Source organism: Lepisma saccharinum, chromosome 23 (assembly GCF_977018435.1).
Source record: "Lepisma saccharinum chromosome 23, izLepSacc3.1, whole genome shotgun sequence".
NCBI classification, from domain to species: domain Eukaryota; kingdom Metazoa; phylum Arthropoda; class Insecta; order Zygentoma; family Lepismatidae; genus Lepisma; species Lepisma saccharinum.
The window spans coordinates 11,515,761-11,542,152 of record NC_139251.1 but is presented as its reverse complement, the minus strand read 5'-3'; the positions used below and the strand labels follow the sequence as shown (position 1 = coordinate 11,542,152).

Genomic DNA, 26,392 nt, shown 5'->3' with positions numbered 1-26,392 from the left:
ATGCTCTCCTTCCCTTTCACGGGCGAAGGAAATCTTAAGCCAATGGAAGGATTACACGCTTGGATTTTTTGTCAGACTGTCTCCTGTAGTTCAGTGAAGGTAATAGCGGCGCCAACTTCATAGAAATTTGGGGGAGGGGCAAGATTGACATAAACAAATGTGTGTAATATCTGTTTTACTTCAGAAAGTGCCTTGCCCCCCATTTTCATCCCCTATTTGTTTATTGTTATTATTTGTTTACGCTGAGCATGGGTATTTAAATCTCCTGGTATTATTAATATTATTATTATTATTATTACGTGTGCACATAGGTATCAGTGGCAAAGCTTGAGAATGAGGCAAAATATATTTTAATACAACATGTATTACTTACATTAGCTTCTCCGACAGGAGAAAAGGGGGTGTAGTTACATCACCTCATTGCCCCAAATTGCCTAGAAAAGGCAGGATATTTCAAACAATTCTCTCAGTGCCCATATTCCTCATTTCAAAATTATTGGTCACATTGATGTAGTAAAATACTTACTATTACTTAAATCTTCCTGTACACAACTAAAAATATCCAGATTTGTTTTGGTAAATTCACAACACTTTAAACGCAAGAGAACACTAATTTCAACCATGCGTTCTTCCCACAACTACAAAAATGAAGAATCATTACCAAAAGCTCTGATGCTAACACAACAGTAATACATTAATCTGTGGTAATACCACAGATATCTGTTTTGATAACAACTTCGTTGCACGGGAGAGTAAAAGAATTGACTTGAAGCTTAATCTAAATTTTAAAATTAAGCTTTATAATCATAGGTCATTACAACAGCAAGAATATGTCCCTGATAATTTTCTAACACTTCTCCAGTTCACAATGTTTGCATAGTAAGGTATTTGATTAACGAAAATAGTATTTCGAGTTTAAGACTTAACTTTTGCGTTGTTTGCAGGTCCCAGAAGAGAGTTTCATTGCTTTCTTCGCCTCTGAGTTTTATTCAAAAACCATTAGTTGACTGAAATTGTTGTCATGGCAACTCGCTATAAATGACTTATACATAATTCGTTAGCAGTGAAGACTGGTGTTATAATTGAGGTGAATAATGCAGGGGAAGGCAACGTCCAGCTGTTTTGCAAATTCCAAAGCTCCGTGATGTTGGGGAAATGATCTTTGTTTTAACCCCCTGAACATATACATTATTAACACGTTCTACAAATTGCGCAACTTAAATTAACCGCTTTAAAGTTTGTCTACATGAAACTTGCAACAGGTATGATAATATATTTCAATAATTCTGTGATTATAATGAAGCAATATTTTATATTTCTGCTAGCAGTGTTTCTGCAAAAGTACTATCACAGATAAAGGTATTTAAATATTTTTGGAACGAAGGAAGAAAACCGGTGCACTGATCTCCTGCTGAGAATCCCCATTCGCAAGAAGTTTTGTAATAATCCGCTAAGAGGCGCTGAGAGCTACTACTCGCAATCTTGCTTCCACTTATTCTAACAAACAGAACAAGAGATGGCACCGCTTTATCTGTGGTTTCCGTCTGCTTTCGGTTGGGCTCGGGTATTTTCGAGAAGCTCAAAAGCTCTACACTACGTCCCAGAAGTTTGTTTGAGTTTTATTTTCAAGTCCGCTTTATGCACCGAAAGGTTAATCGGTTAAATAAATCAAGGACTAAGACAAGGATGTGGTCTTTCTCCATTATTATTTATTCTGAACCTTGATTAAATAATTCAGTAATGTATGTATTTAAAGCTCTCAGGAATGCTGACAGAAATACGATACTACAAACAGTAATATTTTCAGACGACCAGATATTGATGGCAGCAAGTGCAGATGATCTACAAAAGTCTGTTTTCAAACTCCAATCAGTTCTTACAAATTATAACATCAAAATTTCAGAGAATAAAACAAAGTCAGTGATAATAAATAGTAAAAAATTCCTAGAATGAAAATAATGATAAACGATAAAATGATTGACCAGGTAACAGACTTTGTATAATGTATATTTGGGAAGCCATTTTTCACAGTTCGAACACCAAAAAGATATTGAGAAAAAATTTAATAAGATAGCCTATAATAGGTTGAATGGAAAAGAAATTCTGGAAAACAAATTAGAAAAGAAGTTCAAATTAGATATCATAACATAATTTCAAAACATAATTTCAATATTGTTTAGCTTTGAATATAGTTAAAAGGAGTCATTATGTCTTAAATTGTACATTACATAACTAATGTTATACTGGGGCAATGACTGGAATTTTTGATGCCAATAATTGGGATTTCCTTTTGTTAATTTTATTTATTTTTCCTAGGTACTCAATTGTGTTTCTGGCCCTTACTTCATGAAGAATATATTGTCTCATGTTCAGCATTAGTCCAGGGGCATTGTAATCCCGTGGATTTTTTAATGAAGGGAATGACAACCGGTAATACCTTGCTAGTGTGGTACACAATCATGCACTACCAGGTGTTTTACCCGGAAAAGGGGAAAATTGTGTCCTTAAAGTTCCAATAACTGGATGCTTTACCATACATAAATATTTGTTATGAAAATAATACATAAAGTATTGGATATAACGTTGAACGTATAACGTATTGAACGTTGCACCGTGCCATTGAGGCCCATGGGGAGTTGGGTGTAGAGGCAGTCACATTCTCAACCTCTACCACAGTGGAAGTGCCGTGATCAGTACCACGCTTCGGCCGGGTTAGAGGCTGAGTGAACCCCAGAGCATTTCTATGTTGGAAGGATTCTCACCTGAAATCCACCACACCAGGATCCGAACCCAAGTTTCACGCTTGGCGAAGGACGTATTTAGGGGGGAGGGTCACCGGACTCCTTTGAGCCTCCTCCATAAAGAGTTACCAAGTACTGAAATTAAATAATGAAAATACACTTTCTTTAGCATTTGTTGTATAATCGAAGGTTATTTATACATGTATAATATAATATAGTATAACACTGCGTAATAATATATTCAGTATATGCATAAAATATTACTTTTACCTAACCTAACCTAACATCCGTTTTTATTATTCAATTAATATTCAATTCTGTATCTACTTGACGTTAATATCCTAGACACTTATTTTTATACAAATTTTTGCGACCTTAACTACACGTAAATAGATCATGAATACATGCTGTTATATCGCTATTGTTATACCGTCTATTTACCTATCGATATAGTAATAATACCTTATTAATTAATTCTTACATTTAATTAAAATGATTATTTTAATATAATCATTATATTATTATTATTATTATTATTATTATTATTATTATTTCTGAGTCACTTGGTTTGGACTCCCGCCATCCCCTAAATATATTTCTCGATACGTGCCTGCGCGTGGCAGGCAGACAGATACACTTTATTTTCTCTCCATTGTACATTGTAAAATTTAATTTCCTTCCGAACCAATGTGTAATGTAGAATTCTGCTGCTGAATTTTTGTCATGCGCTTCCTTCAATGTTCCTGAAGTTAAGAAAATGGAATACATACATAACATCTGGTATAAACCCATTATTTCATTCCAATAACTGGCATTCAGGCAAACCAGGACCGTACCCAGGGAGTAGCCAAGGGGCCGGGTCCCCCCCCCCCTCGAGCCATGAAATGTTTGGATGGAAACCTACAAAAATAACATGGATAAATTTTAATATTTTTCAAGAATTTAGATTTTCTTCTTGCATAAATGAATGGGTTGTCTCTGGAGAGAGGTCTGTAGTCTACTATATTTAGTAATTTTAGTTTTAAAACCATTTATGCGAAACTACTAAATGTTCCAATTTGGTCGGGACAGCTCACCATATTTACTCCCTGTTTTGACTTTTTTCGAACTGCAGTCTTGATGAGAAACTATCCTCTTTTTGTAGTTAATTAACATTCAGACATGTTCTTCATTATAAGGATAATTCCATAGCGTTGGTGGTCACATTCAGGGTACTAATTCCCATGGCAGAAGGGGGATCTCCCACCTTCCCACCAATGATCTTGTTCTATTAAATTTTCTCCCCCATTAAAATTTTCCGAGGGTAAGAGTTTGTGTTATAACAACAAAGATAAGCAAATAGTTTGGACTTCAAACATACTTTACTAAAAATAACATCATAAACACATGCAAAGAAGGAAGAACAAAGAATGATGTCAGCCTGTGTGTGAATGTTGCATACATCTCTTGTTCTCTCTCTCTCTCTCTCTCTCTCTCTCTCTCTCTCTCTCTCTCTCTCTCTCTCTAGGGATGGTATCTGCATGAGGGCAAAAACGTACTTCTACAGTCATAGATAAGATTTTCAAATTACATCATATTTGACTAGTACGAAATGGAGCCGTAGCTGCGAAAATGGTTTTCATTGTCATCCTAGGCCCCTGGAACACAGAAATTAGACTGACCTGAGATTCATTTCTCACCTCCTTTCGTCGGGAATAAAACATAGCACTTACATGTTAATTTAATAGGAAACTAATATATTCTTAAAGTTTCTAATTTTCTGTCCCTCCACCTAGTTATCCTTAGTTTGCAATCGATTTTGCAGATGTGAACAATAACACACACTGCTTCAATGAAGATGGTGTTGGATGCAAAACCGACCGTCCATTAAAAGTCACATTTCTTGAATGCTAAGTTTTCTATTAATTGGATTCAACGGAAAAGTATAACTACATAAAATTTCTACAATATGTAAGTATTCCAGCTACATCTAGTTGGGGGGGGGGGGTGCAAATTTGGTGCAGGGGGTGTGAAAATCATTCTCATCCTGAGCGCTGAAATCTCTAGCTACAATTCTGACAAGGACATATTTTCTTTCGAGAGACCATTAATAGATTTACACCATAATAAAAACATAACACAATAAAAGTATGAAAATTTAATTATAATTTTTAATAAAAAGCAATAATTAAATAATGTCTAACACTACTTATTACAAACATTTCACCTATTTTTTTTTAATTTGTTGACATTTTGAACCAGTCGTTAAAAGGAACTAATTTGCTAGTTTATAAATGTAGCAAATTTATTTGTTTATATATGTTTATAAATATATATTGTCATGAAATATATGTAAATTATGAATTAATTAATTTATATATAAAGAGAACAAACAAAGTGGTAAATTTCTTTATCAGAATAGTCAAACATAGATGCCCAGCCCTTGCAAACTTTTCCAAACATGAAATTCTATCCACTCTTCAAATTCACGATCCTTCCCTTCGCCATCAAGTTTCAGATCTAACATTTCTTTTCAAAATCATGAATGGACAACTTTTCACTAACGAACTCTTGCCACATCTTCACATCCGGATCCCACGTACCAACAGCAAATGCAACAACTTCTTTTATACAAAAGCCTCAAGGCTATCCCTAGAACGAAGGTCATTTCTCTATAGGCTACAAACAAGGTACAATACACTAATTGATCCTCCAGGCTTCCATCTATCTAAGCAGGCTTTCAGAAATGCGTGCATCAAGCAGCTGAAGAGAAATTAATATTTGTTATACCCTTGTTATTGTTTTATTATCATTGTTTAATTTTTATTATTTTTATTGTATTATTATTGTTACATATGTGTGCGTGCTTCTCATTTGTTAATTTCTATTTTTCTCGCTGTTGATATCCTGATATAAAATGGATTCTCTCTGTATTCAGGATTTCTCAAATAAATAAATAAATTATATATATATATATATATATATATATATATATATATATATATATATATATATATATATATATATAGAGAGAGAGAGAGAGAGAGAGAGAGAGAGAGAGCTCCACTTTAGTGTCTCCACTAAACGCACAGCCATGAAAATAGGCTGCTGGGCAGAATTGCGCTGTTGCCACATATGGGAAAAGCAAAGCGAGAGCGGGACAAAAGTCGTTGGTTCCCGCGCACTGTGTGGCAACGTCAACCGGGCTGCGTCCCCTAGTTCGAGCGTCAGACCGACCTCTCCCAAATATTGTCGGTGTGTATCACATGAATTACAAAGATCAACTCTACAACGAGATCTTTCATTTTCTTAAACCTCCGAACACACGGGGTTGTGCTCCGAATTGGCAACATCGCGAACTTCTGCCACCCGCCTAATTTCATGGCCGTGCATTTAGGATGAAAGCTGACTGAGTTTGACATGAGTGCTGTACATAATCGCCAATGACTGACTCGCACTCGGATTAACTTTCTAATTCAGTTCTTACCTTGGAACCACAAACTGCCAGGAACTGAAAGGAATGTTCATCTAGAAACTATTACCACGGGGAAACGGTGTGACCAAGGTCGCTGAGTTCAGGAACTAAAAGTAAGTTGCACCTTACGGAATGCTAGGCGTGTCGTTGTTGAGGTTGTTATGCAACACGCCCACGCACAGACACTCGGCGTCCGCAATTAGAGCCTCAAATCCTGCAGGTCCAGAATCCATTCGTCACTCTGGCAGCTGTCCTTTCTTAACGACACCTTGCAAAACAGCATTCCTGTCCTGTTTTGTCACCAGAACTGTCTGTTACCTTCTAACTCACTCTGTGTTCTGTCATTTCTTTCTTTGTTGTTCACGTCTTCAGCTCACGAAATACAGTAAAACCTCGTTCATCCGGACCCCGATAAGCCGGACAGGCAAAAAGAAACAAAAAAAACAGAATGCAAGGTTTTTAAATGTGGTTAGAAGTCAACAAGAGAACTTTCCAAGGAAAAGACAATCAACCACTGATGGAATTCTGTTTCCCGCAGACTTTGTACTGTATAGTGTATTTAGGCCTACACTATTTAAATACACCATAATAAATGTGTTTTCTACAAACGAAGTTTTAATGCACTTTCTACTGTTCTTTTAGGTTTTTCAGTTAATCCGGACTTTCATTAAACCGGTCAAATCCCCCTGCCCATTAGTCCGGATTAACGAGGTTTTACTGTATAACACGTATTACTAGTGTGGGCGATATACTGTCCAGACAATATATCGTGATATCGAAAAAAAATCTTCCAGGCGATATCAACTAGATGATCGTCTTGAGATCGTTCGCTGCGGGACGGCGTAGGTTCGAATCCGGCTCTGGTCGGAATTTATTCGGCCTACGTATAGGGCCGGTGGCAACCCACCATCGCGAGGAAATTGGGGAGCTCCGAATGAGTGAGCGGTAACCCGGTCGAGAAGACCTACAACTGCTGGGGGCTCGACGGGCTGACCACCCGTCACCCCAATACTGGTCTAAGATCTCCACGCTATAACAGGTGACGGAGGAACAGTGTGGGAGGGAGGCCAGCAGTCGGTAGGTAAGCCAAGGCTCTCAAGGGCTGTCGCGCTGTGGGTTATTATTTTTTATTTATTATCAACTAGATGAAATATCGTCACGATATTTAGCGATATATATCATATCACGTGGAGACGATATGTCGCCGATATCACGATACGGAAAAATACTGTATCGTATCGTCTGTGACGATATTTTCTTGACGATCTATTCGATAGCAAATTTCCGATATCGACCATCCCTACTTATTACTGCCGTGGTGCTTCCTTCATACTTTCAGAACAACACAGATTAACAGATGATAGTCTATGCACAGGGAGACAAACGTATTTTGCGTAACAGTCAAGAACGCATGCAAATAAGATTCGAATACGTAAAATGAAAAGTATCAAAAACTGTACACTATTTATTCCTCGATTTAAAATCCTTCCTAATGCCGTTCATCGCCTTGTACCCGATACCCGATGGAGCCCTCTTTAAACTGTAGGTCCAGTCCCAATTAGCCTCTCGGTGCATAAAGTGGACTTGAAACTAAACTCCAACTTCACTTTAAAAACAAAGCATCAATCTCTGCAAACATTTCACCATCTTATAAGAAATATACTATAAGTATATTTGTAATTGTGTGTATGCATGAAATTCTTTATTTCTCTTTAACTTTAGTCATTCCTTCTATCCTGTGGCGGCGATTAGGGGGGCGAGGGGGGCAGCTGCCCCCCCCCCAACTTTTTGCAACTTTTGCCAATCAAGGATATTAAACATTTACTGGCTGATAAGAAACGTTGCTATCTGAAGTTTGGCACACGTAGTCACACAGTTAATCTTTCGAAAATTGTGTAGAATAACTTCACAATATTCTTATACAGTAACATACTTAGTTGTAAGTTAAGAAGAAAATATATAAATCACTTGAAAGATATAAAACTGACGTAACACAAAATGCACCTTACAGATCTTATGGTTCTAAGGCAAAGTTTGTTCTAAGTTCACATGCTCGCTTGGGCTAATCGGTACTGGACCCACACACTAATGGGAGCTCCCTACTGGGGGATCGAACAAGGAACCCATTGATTGAAGGCCACGTGGCTTCTGTTTACAAGAAAATTTCCCCAGGTTACAAAAATTAGTTTTTGCAAAAATATACACTGATGTGGCAGTTATTACTAAACGGTGTGAAGTACAGTTATCGGCAATAAAGTGTTACATTTAGAGCCTGAAATACTCGCTTCCCAGCATAGTGTTATGTGTGTTGCCTAACTCTACGGCGGTGGTAAAAGTATCGAAAATTTGCTAACGTCAACTTATCGCTGTAGAGTTAAGCAACAAACATTAACACTTTGCAGGATTTAGGTGTTCCATTTTTTTGTCGGTGACTGCATAAAAACTGATAAAATATTATTTAAACAGAATGATTCTTCATTTTGAACCTGCAAAGTAATTTGTTAGGTTAGGTTGCATAATATGGTGCTTGGATTTGTAGTTTTTGGTAATCGCAGATTCAAAATTCAGAATGTACCATGATCGTTACGTTGTACATTTTATTAACGGGTTCAATCTACATAGTTGCCAGGTCTGGCGTACAGTGGCGCCATTTAGCCATTGCGGCGTTCCTGGCAGTTGGTTCTCCGGCGCAATGCTGTAAGGTACAAATGGCCTCGCGTCCCTCTTCCAACTTAAATAAAGAGGCCCTCACAGATGGTAGAGACGTTGACGTTCGTTGTGAGGCTTTGAACTAACATCTACCTTTACCAATACAAAAACAAAATCTCATCAGTTGGAGTTTTAGGATCAAGGGCCAGGTCTGTAGTCGCCGTGATACGCTGAATTTATTTGTTTGTGTCAATTATTATTATACATATATTATATGCACAACACTATAAATGAGCACTTGCAGTGTGAAGTTTTATAAATAAATGGCTCGGACGTTGATGCTTAACTAATCTCAAACAATGACCTAGAGAATGACCTTAAAATTATAAAAATGACGTATAGGGTGAATCCGTATGAAGTCATACAACCTGGTTGCTTGACCATTTTTAAAAAAGTTTATTTTTTGTGTGGTATGAGCCTCATATTTTGACAGTTCAGAACCACTGTTATTTTATTTTTACTATCACCGATTTGAAGATGGCGGGCATTTTTTTTATCATGGGGCGCGTCATTTTCTCCATTCGTAAGCATCAACGCCAACTTTCCTTTCTCAGCTCTGGTAAGTCCTACGACAATGTGACAAAATCTGTGATGTTAAGCACATTATAGGTTACAATTATATTTCTGTGTAATTTTCTAAATATTATTCCTTCATAATAAATTTTAAGGTTAAAATTGTGTATTTTAATCGCTCAAAATGACATTTTCGGAAATTTTTTTTGGGGGGAAGGCAGTTTGTTTGACACTTGATTTTTTTGTGCAAGTACCTGTGTACCAATAGAGTATGTCAAAATTATTTGAAGCTTGAGACTTTAATCCTTTATTTTCTACAGGGTCATAAACATGTACTTTTTGTTTAAAAAAAATCCAAGTTCAGGGTTAAATATCTCTGGTGGGCAGTTGTTTAAAAATCTGAAATTTGTACATAATACAGTACTCCATGATAAGTAACTTCAGTAAAAATTTTGAGTTTGAGATTCAATTGGTTTAAGAGATACAAAACTCGTGAAAAATTCAATATTTTGCATTAAATATGGCATGCCTAATTTCATTTCTTATTAACATTTTGTGTTGAAATTCTGCAAACTGTAATTTGGAATGTCAATCAACAACATTACAATCCTGAAATGGATCTACAATAAAGTATATATACGAGGGCGTGCTGAAAAGTAAAGCTTCCTACGTTTTTATTTTCTTTGTTACCTTGTAAACGCATTTTGGATTTTGAGCAACCATACATTGCACTTATAAGACTTTCCCGCTTCTCCATTGCAGGTTTCAAACTTCTATCGCCAGGGGGTGCTGAACTATTGCGAGGAAAATGGCAGCATGTAACCATGCAATGTTGATGAAGCGCCTGAAGTAGCGTGCAGTGATCGAGTTTCTAACCACAGAAAATGTGCTACAAATTGAAATTCATCTGAGACTGAAGACATATTATGGGGATGAATGTGTAGACATCAGCACTTTGCGATCTTGGGCTGTTCATGTTCGCAAAGAAAACCCCAGCTGAACACGATTCCGATGACCTCAATCAGTTGATCCCAGCTGAAGAAATCTCAGCTATGTGAGAGAATGGAGTGAAAGGCCACGAATTCTTTTTGGTGAACCTGTACGAAGGCCAAGACGAATATGGAGGGATAACGTTGAGATGGACCTAAAGGAAATCGGTAAGGATGGAAAATATTGGACTGATCTTGCCCAGGATAGGGACAGATGAAAGGCTTGTGTTGCTGCATCCATTTACCTTCTGGTTTAAGAAGGCCAGAGAGTTTGTTAGTTAGATGACGTACCGTTACAATTATACCTCTTATATGGATAAAGCGTTGCACACGCAAGTATCGAAAAAATAGGGCGTATATTTAGGTACGTTACCGGTACTCTGCAACTGTGGTTGCCACCACTGAAAAGGAAACCTTCACCTGAATCTAGCCTGTCACTGTCGGAAAGAACGTTCGTTGTGTTCTTACAAAAATCTTGACTTTATTTTCGTCTGTGGACAGCACATGAACGTGCAGTATTTTGCGCTGAGCATCAGGAGCAATGAGTTTGTATTGTAATAAGTGCTTCCTAGAACAAACACGGTTTTTTTTCTTATTCGTGACGCCATTTGTTTTCATTGCCGTGAACCAGTTCATGGCTTCATGAAAAACGTGATTATCCTGTGATAGAGAAAGAACTTGACATGCAGTTGGCATACTTGCTCGAAAACGAAATAATAATTTCCTGTACAAGGGCGTACCGAAGGTTGTCGGGGCTACAGCCCACCTCTATTCTCGCGAAAAAGCACAAGCATAAAATTAAGAAGTGGATTTATATCATTTTGAAAATGTTTCCAAATCCTGAGCATGCCTCCCCGATGACGTAGTGGGAACGTCATTGCCTTGTAATTAATGGATTCCTGGTTCGATCCACGGAGGAGGAACATACTGGTTCCAAATTTACTTTAAACTGTAGTCCCGATTAGCCTATATGTTCATAAAGTGGACTAAGAGAAAACTCAGTCAATGAAAGCCGAGTATTGAGTACCTACACAATTTAGGACAAGATTATTAGTGTGGAAAAATCCCTCCCTATCCCCTACGATTTCACACCCTGCACGATACGTGGTCTGTTCAAAAAAAGACCGGACTTCTGCCCTAGCGCGTGAACCGTTGTTCGTAGCGAGTTTAGGCAGGTGGCGTTCTCTAGCAGCAAACCTCAGAAACACACTGTCGCTTGCCGCATCACGCTAAGGTCACCCACCAGTAGCCCGGTTAGAGCCACCAAAGTAAACACGTGCAATAGTAACCTCTCCTCGCGTTCGCTTCACAGCAGTGAAGATGAAGGACCTGGCGGAGCAGTGTGTTTGTGAAATTTTGCTTTAAACTGGGGAAATCTTGAAGTGAAACTTGGCAAGCGTTTGGGAGGAACTGTATAAGCCTATTGCAGTGCCGTAAGTGATTTCAGCGATTCAAAGAGAGCAGAACATCGATTGAGGAAGATTGAAGATCGGGACGACCTTCGACATCAACAAACGATGAACACATCAATGCTGTTCGGTCCATTATTCGTGCAAATTATGATTTGACTTACAGAGAGTTTGCTGCGAAAGTCGGCATCAGGATCGGCTTATGTCATGCTGTGTGCAGAAAAAGGCCTAGCTAAGGAAAAACAAGAGTTGGGTGTTGCACCATGCACTCGGAGAACTAAATGCATCATATCGATCGATGCACCAGAATGCATCGATTGATGCACTAAAGTGTGCTTCTTCAAAGAATCAGATTCACATTTGATGCATTTGGGTGAATTTTGTATGTCGTGAAAGAAACACCAAAGTGCATCATTTGATTCGAGTGAGGATTTATTTCAGTCGAGATGCACTTCAATGCATCAATTGATGTTCCTTGATGCACTTTCCTGCATCTTTTTGCATGATGCACTCAAACGATTGGTCCGAGCTACAGAGTTTATGTAGCTCAGACGAAACGTTTAAGTGCATCATAAAAAATGCATTCTGGTGCATCAAAACGCATCAACTGATGCATTGAAGTGCATCTCGACTGAAAGTAGTAATCTTCACTTGCATCAAATGATGGATGCACTTTGGTGTTTCTTTCACGACATACAAAAATGCACCCAAATGCATCAAATGCGAATCTGATTCTTTGAAGAAGCCATAAAACACACTTTAGTGCATCAATCGATATGATGCATTTAGTTCGCTGAGTGTGACAACGCGCCAAGTCACACATCACTGCTCGTCGGCCACTTTTTGACTCCTAATGTGATAACCGTCGTCCCCTACCCACCTTATTCTCCAGACTTGGCCCCTGCAGACTTTTTTCTGTTTTCCTAGTTGAAAAATAACTTGAAGGGACGTCATGTTGCAAGTCTAGGCCAAATTCAGCAGAACGCGAGAACTCACATGAGAGCTATCTCCGTAAACGAGTTCCAGGAGGAGTACTTTGAAGGGGCACGCATGTGTAATGTTGTAATAAAAGTTTGTATTGCAAAAATCCTGTCTTTTTGTGTGTGTGGATAAATTTTTAACTATATAATATTTAACTTACTTAAGCATTTCATTCTTTTTTATGTGTTCGCTAAACCCAATAAACAAGTCAGCTGGAGGTGTAATCCTGGACTTTTAAATTTGAGGAATTTTTAATAACTTACGTACCTTGTATTTAAACGCAGCAGTTGTCTCAATTGCAGGGATAATAGTTTACTCAGTTCCTGTGTAAGTAAAGTTAAACGAATGTTCCCAAAGCCTTCCCACATCTCTTACATTTCTGGTCGAATGCTTTCACTGCATCTGGATAGGTGCTTCTTTGATCCTTTGTGATCTCGCTTCAATATTTTCATCCAATTTTCAAATATTAACTACAGAGATGGGACGCGACTGTTTTTTCATTAAATTTACATAATTTATCTTGCATAAAGATGCACAATGATTATACTTTACAGTTGCATCCGGCATAAATATCTTCAAAGGATCTGAACCGTTAAAACTACATTAATTAGGGTAACAAAGTAATGACCGCTAATATTTTAAAAAATGGACATTGTCATTTTTTACAGTAGTTGAGATGCAACGGAAATTGCCGATTTCGACCGTCAGTTCTCCAGACATTTTCTTACAGTACTTAGCTTAATTCTGAATACATGTGTACTATCGGATTAAAAATTATGGATATTCGAGTTTAGACTCCAATTAAAAATTAACCAATAGACCTACATAAAAACGAGTTACATCAAAATTTAGCTTATTGAATTCTGCGTTAATCTATGCACACTTTTTTAAAGTGTGTCTTCTATTTTTAATCGCAGTGAAAACAATCGCTCTCTTTGAAATTCTACAAATAAAAAAAAAATTTTTTAATACGGTGCGGTTTTTAATTTTTTAATTGGAGTCACAAACTCAAGTATCTATAAATTTTAATTCGACTGTAAGTTAAATCTATATATATAAAAATGGATATAGGTGTGTATGTTTGTTCCGGCATAACTCTCGAACGCCTGGAGCAGTTTCAACCAAACGTGGTACACATATCACTTGCAATCTGGAAATAAATACTGTGGGGGTAAGACACCCCTGGCACCCATACGGGTAGGGGTGGGAAGGGGTGACATATAAAAATAATCGAAAACGACCGATATTAGTGTGGAATCCATAGCTTTCGGGGTCGCTAAAAAGGAACAGTGACACTCCTAATGCCGTTCAATTTACTTATTCTTGCTCCTGGAGATGATACACTGTTAGAAATTACCGTGAAATTTAATACATCCTACCGTAAAAATTTTACGGACTCGACCGTGGAATCGGAAATACTTCCATACCGTTTTAGACCAAGCCGCGCATGCGCATTTGTGTCGCTTGTCAACTTTCACAGGCCAACATGGCCGAAGCGTATGTTTTTGTTGCTGTGTTGTGCTTCTTTATCGATGGTTGTGCTTCGAATGCCTGCGTGGAAAGTAAATCTACATAACTCAAGGTACGTATAATGTTTTTATTTTTTAACATAATGGAATGAAAATTTATTGTAACACAGTTTATTAGTGCTATATTATTATTATTGTACTGCTGTACTATGCAACGAAGCCAAAACCACGTGCATTTATTCAATTTGCTTGTGTAGTGGAAGATATAAATTCATCGATGTCTTTATCACATGTACCACATTGCAAATACCGGTCACTTTCATTAGGTAGTATACAAACGATATATGAAGTGCGTGTCTGTTGTTTACAAGTAGTACCCGGAAATTTTTGAAAGCAGAAACTTGCAATAGCCGAGTTACGGATGGTAGAAATGTTTAGTAACAGTCTCTGAGGTACAATTTTTTCTTACTTGACAGGTTTTGATGTTTTATGTAACATAGAATGTGCTTCTAAGCGCGGAAAGCACGAACAACCGCGATATTTGATCCCAAACCACAGCTCACGTAAATTAAAAACCTCCTATCTCGGAGTACTTTCGCAACTTTTTATTGGTCAAAATTGGTGTATGCACATTCAAATAGCTTAAAATACGTGCAAATGATAACGTCACCAAACTTAGCACTACTAACAATAGTTACACTTCTATTTTGGTTTTGTGAGTTTTCAGTCCTTCGTGTTTGATTTACTTTATTTTATAATACATTTAAAATGTAAAATTAATATTTATTTTCAATTATTGACTTTTATTATTAATATTTTGGGTGCACTTGCACAAAGCCTTCGAGCTTCCCTGCTTCTGGCTAAGGAAACTAGGTACTTTACTTCACCATAACTCATTTCCCTGAGCTAAAAACAGCAGAAAAGCTACATAAACAACTTAATCTTTATAAAAAATGCAAAAACTTTCACTTGGTGGTACAGAAAGTCAAGGGTACCTAACTATTTATCTGGCATAACAGCCTAAAAGTACTGGCTGAAATTGTATGGATTTCATCAGTAGTGACTGAATGATACTGTTAATCCTGAACCTCCACACATAAATAATTCCAGGGAAGGGTTTAAAAGCTTTACGGGAAAAAAATGACACGGTGTGCTTCAATTGTCCCCTTCCTTCACTTATCCTGTACACTGAAAAAAAAAAAAAAAAAAATCATGGAAATTAGCCGAAATTTATCTGAAAGTCCCAAAATTATAGTAAAATTCAATATTGGGTTCTAGACCCCATCAGAGTAAAGATATTTTGATCTAGCTAAGGTTATCTGTTGAGAAGTATTTAATCCCATGGGAGATTTATAAATGAAGAACTGGTCTCCCAATATTGTTCATTTTATTCATAATTTTGTATTTAGGTAAGTAGAATTACATAATTTTGACAAAATGTCAAGTGAATGGTTAAAAATACAAATTTTGAGTAATTATAATAGTGTACATTTACACAAGTTGGAGGTGTTATATTTAACTTTGTATGTGAAAACAAAATTGAAACTTAGAAATTTTTATCTGCGGAACACTGAGGCATTTTCTAAAAAAATAAGATGGCAACATTGATTTTCACTAATATTAACTATTTGGATGTTCCATAACATATTGAGCATCCACTTAAAATCCTTCTGCTAGTTCTAAGCAAATAATGTGAAGTAAAAGCAAAATTTTTGTAATAATTCAAAATTCCTTCGGTTTTGCGGCATTTTCCAAGAATGACACTTTTACATAAAAACTGAGTGGTACTGACATGAAAGATGTTAGTTCTTGGTGTTATTTTGTATTTCCCTTCAAGTTTAAGCTGTTTATGACTGCAACAATTAGCATTCATGCATATTTAACTGTAATTAGGTATCTTATGACTGATTTAAAATTCTTTTTCTCTCGCAAGAATTGCAATTTTGGACAAAATTTGGATTTAAAGTTCTAGTAATCAAAACAATGACACAATATAAGTTTAATACAGTAGATTTAGGTAATTTATGGTTTGATTGTTATCATTAAGTTTAAACCTGTTCAAAATTGTTAATAATTTATGGTTTTCATGCTCAAAATTCATTTAATTACAGGTTTTATGAGAAATTCTGATTTTAAGTCTGGAAAGTAAAAGATATGCCAAGAACTGTGCCAATGGGTAGTGAGCTGTGAAATTTCTGTGGGAGGTCCTAGAAACTGCATTGGAATCTCTTTTGGACAAGATCCACAAGTAAGTTGCTTTTCATGTTTTCAACTAGAACCTGAAGCAACAAAATACCCACCCCTCCTCCCATTAGAAATGGATCCAATAAGTTTTTATAAGAAATTTGAAATGTTACTCACTCAATGGTTGGAAGTTAGCTTGAAAGATAAATAAAATAAATCATTGTAAAGGTTATTGAAAGTTTTCAATCTTGTGTTCTGACAACTATTATTCAATCCCTTTACCTTTACTTCCCATGTGAATGGCTGTATGTGGAAAGAGTGGGTCATGGAATTGAACAATTACTTGAATTGATACTAACACACAGGGCCTACTTTTTTAAAAAATGCTGCCAATTTATCATACAAACTCCTGTAACTATTTAAGGTCAGAGTGGGTTTTCCTTAAAAGTGGGCCAATTGACATTCTTTGAAATAACCCTTACGTGTATTGAATGCAAGTTGTTTTTTTTTGTTTGTTCATATATTTGATATTTTGAATGAGATTCTTAAATTTATTATTGTTATTACAGGATCGTCCCTAATAGAATGCATGGAAATTATGCTTTCAATTGAGCAAGAATTGATAGAATGCTTGGCTTCCTAAATGCTATATCAGTATCCATTTCAAGCATGCAACACATTGGAGTTTGGCAAAAGGTATGTTGTATCATGTGTGAATGGAACACTGCACAAACTTTCACATAATAATTAAAAAGCTCCAAATTTGTAGTTCAAATATTTTTAATTCTCCTGAAATATTCACATCAATTCAGTGCATAAAACAGGTGGTTGGGTCAGTGGCAATGTGGTTTTACTGCTAGACCCATACTTTAATCACCAAACATTCAGAGTTTGAGTCTTCTTGTCAGTATGGATGTCATTTGTTGTACAATGAGATGCATAAGAATTGCAAAGTAAATTGTCCATCGCCATGTTTATTGCCCTTGTTTTACGAAATGAGTGCTTAAAAAAATGAAACAAAATGTCAAACAAGCTGCTGAAAATTTCTACACCAGCACTTGCATACATAAAAGGTCAGTCCCTAAAAACACGAAAGAAGCAAGAGAAATATGAATGAAAATTGTTATGGACAATTTGCTGACCCAATACTTGTGCATCCCACTGTACCATTTATTATTTAATCATAATATTGGTCATTTCTCATCTTAGTATTGTCTCTTAGATCTAAAAGATGAATGGTTTAAACACTGAATGCAGTACTGGGTTTACCATATGATTTGGCACACACGGAACGGAAGTAAGGTAAAGCCCATCATGCACCATGACATGAAGGCACAGCGCAATGTGGAAGTTGGGCCCCACCAGTGCTGTGATACCATAATTTACCACAGCTATACACTAAATTTCATGAAACGTTAAGTGGAGACCATGTTTCCATTAAATATGGATTATGTTTCTATTAAATATATGGATGAAATCTGCAAACTTCTCTAAAAATGTGGAAAACGTGGTGGAATACTGATGATGATGATGATGATATATGTCATTTTACAAATAAAAACAAATATGGAATACATATTTTCATGATTGCATTTCAACATGCAGGCTACAGTACAGCATGTTATTGTATCTCCATTTCTTGTTTCATTGCTTTTTTGAATTTTAGTTTTGTTTTCTGTTAACCACTTTAATAATACTCGTAATGACACTGAAAATGAAAACTTGCAAAAACGTACATAAGAAGTTCTCTTCTTGTTTTGAACTGACATAATGCAGACTTCAATTGTCTCATGGCAGTAAAAACACCCAACTAACTGGATTGTCATGGTTCACATAGGAGATGTACTGCGTAGAAATTTTTGCAAAGAAAATTCAGGCTTCACCAGGACACAAACCAAGTTCTTTGGCATACCATGTCATTGCTCTACAGACTGAAATAAACCAGGGCTGGCTTAGTAGCTAAGTTAGTATAGTTACTTTTTCAAATTAGTTTACTCTATGGGTAACTGGGAAGGGAGGGGGTGAGACAGCTGAAACATGGTACTGATCACATCATCTCCACTGTAGCCAGTAGATAATGTGGAACTATGTGCCTTCATGGAATGGTGACAATTTCTGCCACCTTTCCACATATGTATTTATTTTTTGAGGGAACTGTATCAGTGGGAAACTACTACTGAGCTTACGCACCACTGAACACCTTTGACAATGTTATTCTGTTACTTGAGAATTAATGAAATTTTAAATTTATGCTGCTGCAATAGCATTTGGTTTTGTATCAAATTCCTTAATGGTATATTTCTTCTTCCCAGGTGATTTAATCCAGCAGAAGGGTCCTAAGTTAAGAAGAAAAAAGCACAAGTGCAATGTAGTAATTATTTGACAAAATGCAAAGAAACAAGTGTAAAGTGAAAATAAATAAAAAGTAAATTATAATTATGTACTTGGTTGATTTGAATAAATTATTTATATTATTTGAATTATTATATCTCATTTGAAAATTCCATTTTTAAAACTGAAAAGTATTTGAGGATTGCACCAATAGCAGGGATGGAAGATTGGTAGTAATGCCAGTAAAATCCAGGTTTTTTTTAATCTTATTTTACTTATTTATTTATTAATTTTTTATGTTGAATTGATTCTCTTGGGCTATCCATCAAGTGGGTTCTGCAACTGTTTCTGAGCTTTTGAGAATAATGCCACTATCTTCAGGCTAGAATTACTTCTTTACCTTTACCCTGAAGATGAGAATAAAGTCAGATCTAGGAACTTCTCAGACTTTTGTAGAATTCATGTGGTCAAGGAGAGAGAATCTTTTCATCATTTGCCTACAGAAAAAACTTCGGCTTATTATAGTATTGTGTGTGTTTATGAGTGCAATTTGTGATTTACTTGTTGCATTGTGAGGAACTTGAAGTGAAATTATTTTTTTTCAGTTCAATTACAGATATTTTTGTAATATTTCCTAATTTAAGTAATAATAATTATTGTACTAACAAAGTAGTCTCATTATGGAAATGTATTTCCATAAATGCTAAAACATTGAAATTTTAAGGTTTGAGGGCTATGTTTTCCTTTCTGCTTTCTATTATGTTATTCACAGGCATGGACGTCCGCAGAATTTTTTCCAGGGAGGGGCAAGTAAGGTAATTTTTTCCAGGGGGGGGCAAAGGACACACATTTTCCTCCAAAATAGTGGTGCCCTCTCAAAAAACAATATTTCAGTCTGAAATTATCATGTTTCTTCAACGAATTTATAATAATTAACATAAATTACTGTGATTGAAATGAAATTATGTGTGAAATATATAATTTTTAGGTACACATTCATTTTCCAGGGAGGGGCCATGGCCCCCCTTGCCCCCCTTCTGGACGCCCATGTTCACAGGATTCCTGAATATCTGAAAACACTGAGAATTTGTTTTTTGCTTGGAAGGATTTTAAACATATTTCACCTTTTCCTCATAACTGTTTTTCAAAGTGAATGTATCATATCCTTACAATGCATTCGCGCACACATACATATTGTAGTAAATGGAGAGGTATAGTTTCAAGTCCACTTTATGTTCAGATAGGCTAATTGGGGCTGGACTTACAGTTTTGAAGTGGAATCCAAACCATTGCATTATGCCTCCACCAGGGTATTGAACTCAGGACTCGATCACAAGGTAAGAATAATAGCATTGTGCCATCAGAGGGCCTGGAAGTATCTAATAAAATAATTAAAATATTGCCTTCAAGAACATGTTAATTTTGTCCAATGAAAATGTATGACATTGATGGTTATGGAGTTGGTGGATGCCATAGAAATGCTATTTTATTTATAAGTTGTAATTATTATTTTGGTATTTTTGTTTCTTTCTGCATATTGGGTTAAATGTGATAATGATTATAAATGACGGAATGGGTATAATAAATACAATGATACTCATGTATGAACTGGGTTTCATACCTGGCACATGTAGCTTTATGGGACGTTAGCTCACCAGTCCACTACAGAAGCCAGAAGGGGACTCTAATACGTAATTTGTAGTTCAGTATTTCCCCCTAGTTAAACAGGTAATTTTTACTTTCTAACTACTGTCGACCTGTGCAAGGGTACGTAAATCAATTGTGTGTTGTGCAAATGTAAAATTCTCTCTAAATGCCTTAGTATCGTGGAAAACGATGAACTGTGCTGCCAAGGAGTGTTTTAAGCACATACATTGGCAGTGAAATTGGAAATTTTATACCTATGCCAGAACAAAATCAATCATCAATATGTAATGTGAAAATAACTTTTTGACATTGTCTGGCCAAAAAGGTATAATTTTTTACATTATGCAAAAAGGTATTCCATCTAAATACAGCCAATTATTGTTTAAATTGCGGCATTATGCCGTATTTTTTAAAAAACAAACTTGTTAAAATTACGGTATATTACCGTTTAATATACAGGTATCCGTAAAAAGAAATTTACGGTCACCGTAATTTTTACGGTATCTGGATGGCAGCGAGAATTGACGGTCTTGGACCGTTTTTTTTACTGTCAACTTTTTACAGTACTAAAAATGTTTATAATCAAATTTTGAGTAAAATTAATATTATAGTAAATTTGTAAAAGATTTTACATTATAATTTGTATACTGTACTTATACTTTTAAATATCTGTAAATAAAATTAGTTACATTTTACACAATAGTTAGAATTCATTATTTTCCTGTCTAATAGAAGATTGGGATAAATAAATACCCTGGCAACACCGGGTAATCAGCTAGTATTGTATAATTAAAGGTAGATTATAAGGCGTAAGAGATGTGGGAAAGCTTTTGGCACACTTTCTTATAATAAAATTCAATCAGCAAACACAATATAGAAGTCAGCTGTACAACAAAAATGCCATACTCATGTTTACAGCTTCTATTTGGCATGTTTCTATTTATGTTGTAAATTTGACTACAACAGGCTCCTTGGCACAACGAGCTACAAAGCTACTTAGTTTAAATTGTGGTTAAGCCACGATGTTCATTTATTTATTTCATCGGTTTACCAATCATTTCCATCGTCGTAATTAACCTTTAGAAGTCCGAGCGGGTTTTCGAAAGTAACCCCTCACTGGCCTCCGCCTTTCCCCGCGATTTTAAAATTTTTACTTCTTTCAGAAAAAAAAAAACGTTATATCTCGGAGACTATTTGAGCAATCTGCTTTGGATAACTTTTGTTTTGCAGCTAGAACATCAGGGCATGCAACCGTGCAGGAATAAAAACGCCAAAGCCAATAAGAGGGGTTGGGTGGCCGCGTCCCCCAACTTTCAATGAAAGAAATCATAAAAATGGGGAGTTTTTCACATATTCTATAATGTAATGCACCCAGGAACATGAAATGACTTTTTCATTTGGTTGCGAAAGGACTATTCTTTGAAAATAAGGCTAAAGTTTGCCTCCTCTTCCAAAAATAGCGGTGGAAGAGAGGGCAAACTCCTCATTTTTATGATTTTTTCATTGAAAGTTGGGGGTTGCGGCACACCCGACTCCTCTTATTGGCTTTGGCGTTTTAATTCCTGCACGGTTGCATGCCCTGATGTTTTAGCGGAAAAACAAAAGTTACCCGAAGTAGATTGGTCAAATAGTCTACGAGTTATAACATTTTTTTTGTCAAATAAGTGTACAAATTTAAAATTCTTGCCAACTTCCATTCGTAACTTTGGAGTCGGGAGGGAGGGGAGTCCTGGGTGGGTGGGTTTACTTCCTTCCACATGACATTTCAAAGTTTTATCTCAACAACTGTCAGCGTTTACAACCTCACATACAAGTATGAAGGCGCACTACGCCTATATTTTCGATGGTCCACTGGTGAACCATTGGGCCACTAAAGTACTAAAAATTACTGAAATAAAAACGAAAAATTGAAACACTAACTTGATTGATCAGAAAATAAAAATTCACAACATATTTCAAGAATTGTCTGTATTGTGTAGCTATGTATGAGTAAAATATATATAATTTATTTGTACAATTTTTACAAAATGCAGTACATATTTTTACATGATCTATTATCAACTCTAGTGACTTTATCTTAACAAAATATTATACAAATTCAAATAATTACAAACTTCTTTCTTTAACTTGTACATAAAAAAGAATATAAACAATGCCTAATGTCAAAGGAAAGGTTCTGTCCAATACTTGACCGTGTTGCCGCTTTTCTCTATAATGGCAACACTGGAGAAGGCGGCTTTCACTTTGCTCCTGTGTTTTATGTCTTTGGGTTTGAGCATCGAACGGTGGTTGCTGAATATTCTTGTTGGGGTGAGGATGGATTTCTGGCTGAGGCCGGTGGCTTCCAGGAATTTCTCGTAGCTTCCGTGCAGGTTGACCTGGCGTCGGGGATCAGATCCCGCTTCCGCGCTGGCCACTTGGCTCTCGGCGCCGTCGCCCGCGTGGCGGTTGCAGCTGCCGCCGGGGGAGTCGCTGGGATCGGAACTCGACTCCACTTCCTCGAGGCGGAACTCCTCGAAATTGCACTGCAGAGAGTCAACTTCCTGGTATAGAGGCTCCGACGATTCATGTTCGAACTTGGTCTCGGCGCCCATCCCGTTTGCGCGCACGTTTTCGTACTCTGGCTCCTCGGTTTCGGCAGGTTCGTGATTGAGTTCGGATATTATGATGCTTCCCGCGGAACCCGTGATCAGACTGGACACCGAGGAGCTTATGCGTATGGGGGCGCAGTTCTTCTTGCACGCACTCACGCACTCGGCGTCCGGCGTCGATTCGGCGCCGTTCTGCACTTCTGCGGTAGGCTGCGACTCCACGGAGAGCACCGCAGGCAACGACTGTGTGGACACCCGCGCGTTCGCCTCGCTCGTCTGCTTCTCCATGGCTCTGCGCCGAAGCCTCTGATTGGTCTTCTTCAACCGAGCTATCTCCAGCTGCTGTCTGTGGATGGTCTTGTCCTTGTCCCCCATCTGATGCTGGAGTTTCTTCTGCTCTCTCCGCAGCTCCGACTCGAACACCAACAGAGTTCTCAGCACGCGAGAGAGCTGCAGCTCCTTGAGCTCCCTGGCAGCTCGCAGCTCCGTCTCCTTCTCCTGCAGCTTGGTGGAGAATGCAGCTACCAGTTGGCGGAATCTCACCGTCTGCAACCTCAGGGCTTCCTTTGTCTTGGAAAGCACCAGGCGACAACCTTCCAACTCCCGTCTCAACGCCGAGGCCTCAGTGTCTACCTGCAATACACAAAACAGAAGAAGACATGAATTTCTGGAAGTTAAACTACATGTTTTTGAATAGACACTTCATTTATAAAAATACCAATATGTACACCATCGCATCACAAATCTATAACAACAAAGCCACAGAATATAAACCTGTTAATTCAAATCTGGCGTCGCTTCCTAGAATATTTATCCACCTTTAATTTTCACACATAACATATGAATTTGTAGTGAATCAAAAGCTATTCTACTAGATACTCTTGATTACGGATTCCTAAATTTTCTGAGCTCATGAACTGCCAAAAATGCAAAATTTTAAGACAATAATTTTTGTTGAATAATGTTTCTATACAAGACGTTTGAAGTTCATTTGGAAAATATTTGGAAAAAAAAAAAACCTATTGAAAAGACGAGAAAGGTTTCCGTCTTCTTTTACTGAAATTTGAACCTGGAAAACCTCAAATAAATTGTACAAGGTGGATTCTCATAGCTTGTCTTGGCCTCCTGTGAACAGGCACGTACGTAGAAAAGTGTGTATTCCATTAGCGTCGGCACAGAACAAGTAAATATGTACACCATCACATCACAAATCTATAACAACAAAGCCACAGAATATAAACCTGTTAATTCAAATCTGGCGTCGCTTCCTAGAATATTTATCCACCTTTAATTTTCACACATAACATATGAATTTGTAGTGAATCAAAAGCTATTCTACTAGATACTCTTGATTACGGATTCCTAAATTTTCTGAGCTCATGAACTGCCAAAAATGCAAAATTTTAAGACAATAATTTTTGTTGAATAATGTTTCTATACAAGACGTTTCAAGTTCATTTGGAAAATATTTGGAAAAAAAAAACCTATTGAAAAGACGAGAAAGGTTTCCGTCATCTTTTATTGAAATTTGAACCTGGAAAACCTCAAATAAATTGTAGAAGGTGGGTTCTCATAGCTTGTCTTAGCCTCCTGTGAACAAGCACGTACTTAGAAAAGTGTGTATTCCATTAGCGTCGGCACAGAACAAGTAAATGGCCTTGGACTTGGGGGAGCAATGTGCATAAAATTTCTCAGAAATTGGACAGTTAATTCAGAATTGCTAATAACAAGAATGTTGTGAAGGGGGGCGTCCGATGTGCACTAGCCCAACCCACCCTCCAAAAAAAATCCCCGGTTCAGACCAAATTTTACATTAATTCTTTTTTTAATGTTAAATTATTAGTTACTATTTCTTTTTGTTAGAAAACTCTGCATTAATATGCCATTTGCAAGTGTTCGAAAATATACTTGTCAATCCGTATTTTTTATTTCATAAAGATTGACCTATGACTCCACAGTTTGATTCATGTTATATCTTGTTAAAATCATCGAGATACCCTTCTTCAAAAAAATAGCCTTCACAAAATAGAAAATTTTGGTAATTTCACACAGAACCGACACGTGTCACTTGAGGATTTCACCAATCCAACGCAGACGTGCTAGGCTTGTCATGCATGCCACTAAGGTGTAACACGTTCCCAAGTAACGCGTGCCGCCTGTCGCTTCAGTATGAAATCCCCCTTAAACGGTTCTTTCAGAAACTTCATGTGTTAAATGAAGGGTTCGGGTGTAAACCATGGTGACATTTTGGTAATTTCAGAGTTCATTAAGAAAAAAGCCTTTCCCGGATTCTCTGGAGTAAGAGAACGCGAACGCGTTCTGCGCGCATGTTGAAAGGTGTGCGCCTCGTCCAATGAACGCGCGGAGGGGAGGGGCATCCACGGGAGGGGGCTCATTTGCGGTCCAGTAGTTCCGTAGTAAACATGTCAGCTCGCAAGTCTAGGGGAACTCTGCATTCAGGAGAGCGCCTCATAGTGTTGTATGTGTTCGAGAACAACTTGTTTGAAAAGTTTAAAACACATGTCTTCGTTTTTTTTTACAAATGTTTAAAACAAAGTGTTTGAAACATGTTTTTCAGACTTGTTTAAAACACATTTTGATACATGTTTCATAGTTTGTGGTTATTTGCATGTTTTTTGAAAATGTATGTTTAAATTTGTTTTAATTTTTTTCTGTTCTTCGTAGCATTAAAAGACAAATAAACGTGCAATATTATTTGTGTAAAACAATACACTGGCCATTGTTAAGAATAAAAGAAGAAATTGTAAGCAGAAAGAGTTTTGCTTTACGGCCGTTACACCGCGCAGCACTTCGTTGCTTTCATCCCGCACCCTTCTCCACCTAGTCTGGCCCCGCCCACAAGCTTTCCCCTCTGCGCGTCGCTACTCCAGAGAATCCGGAAAAGCAGTATAGAAGCTATACTGTAGATACATTGTTTTGGTGTTGTGTTTATCAATTTCAGAAGACTTCACTGAGTCCAATGCAAATTGTATGACATGACAATTTCACTAGAAAATTGAAAGATGGCACATTTTACCTTGTAATTAAAAAATGACCAAAATGCCACTTTCCATTTGTTACAGCCGAGCCCTTCAAATATCAATGAAAAGTTATTGTGACATAGGAATTGTACAGTTCTGGATTATAACGCCTTCATTTGCTTTCAATGGAATCGTTACAACCCAGTTGAGTCCATGACTGTATGTGTGTGTGGTTAATATGTCATGTAATACAAGTATACATAATTTACATAACTAAATATTCAAATGCCTCCAAATATACAGCAGCCTAGCTACGTCCTTGGATAATAATGATTTCATTAACGAATTTCTATTCCCCCCCTTAAACTTACAGGGACAGGGAACGGTCATTTT

The 26,392-nt window shown here is 37.0% G+C and overlaps 1 protein-coding gene and 1 long non-coding RNA gene across 4 annotated transcripts in view; one reads left to right on the top strand and one right to left on the bottom strand.

The window, feature by feature from the left end:
* Positions 1–14,275: 14,275 nt before the first annotated feature.
* Positions 14,276–18,929, top strand: LOC145977691 (uncharacterized). 2 transcript variants are annotated; one of them, XR_014440611.1, is made up of 3 exons: positions 14,276–14,378; positions 17,019–17,145; positions 18,762–18,929. It is a non-coding gene; the product is annotated as an uncharacterized LOC145977691 (long non-coding RNA). The 2 variants fall into 2 exon arrangements; XR_014440612.1 differs by lacking the exon at positions 14,276–14,378 and adding an exon at positions 16,390–16,513.
* A 3,468-nt stretch (positions 18,930–22,397) lies between these two features.
* The window catches only part of LOC146005265 (uncharacterized), a 93,967-nt gene continuing 89,972 nt past the window's right edge, over positions 22,398–26,392 (bottom strand). For both annotated transcript variants that reach the window (XM_083144369.1, XM_083144370.1), the window contains exon 2: positions 22,398–23,651. In XM_083144369.1, the coding sequence (XP_083000495.1) occupies positions 22,590–23,651 (1,062 nt within the window). In that variant the 3' untranslated portion in view covers positions 22,398–22,589. The remainder of the gene's footprint in view (positions 23,652–26,392) is intronic.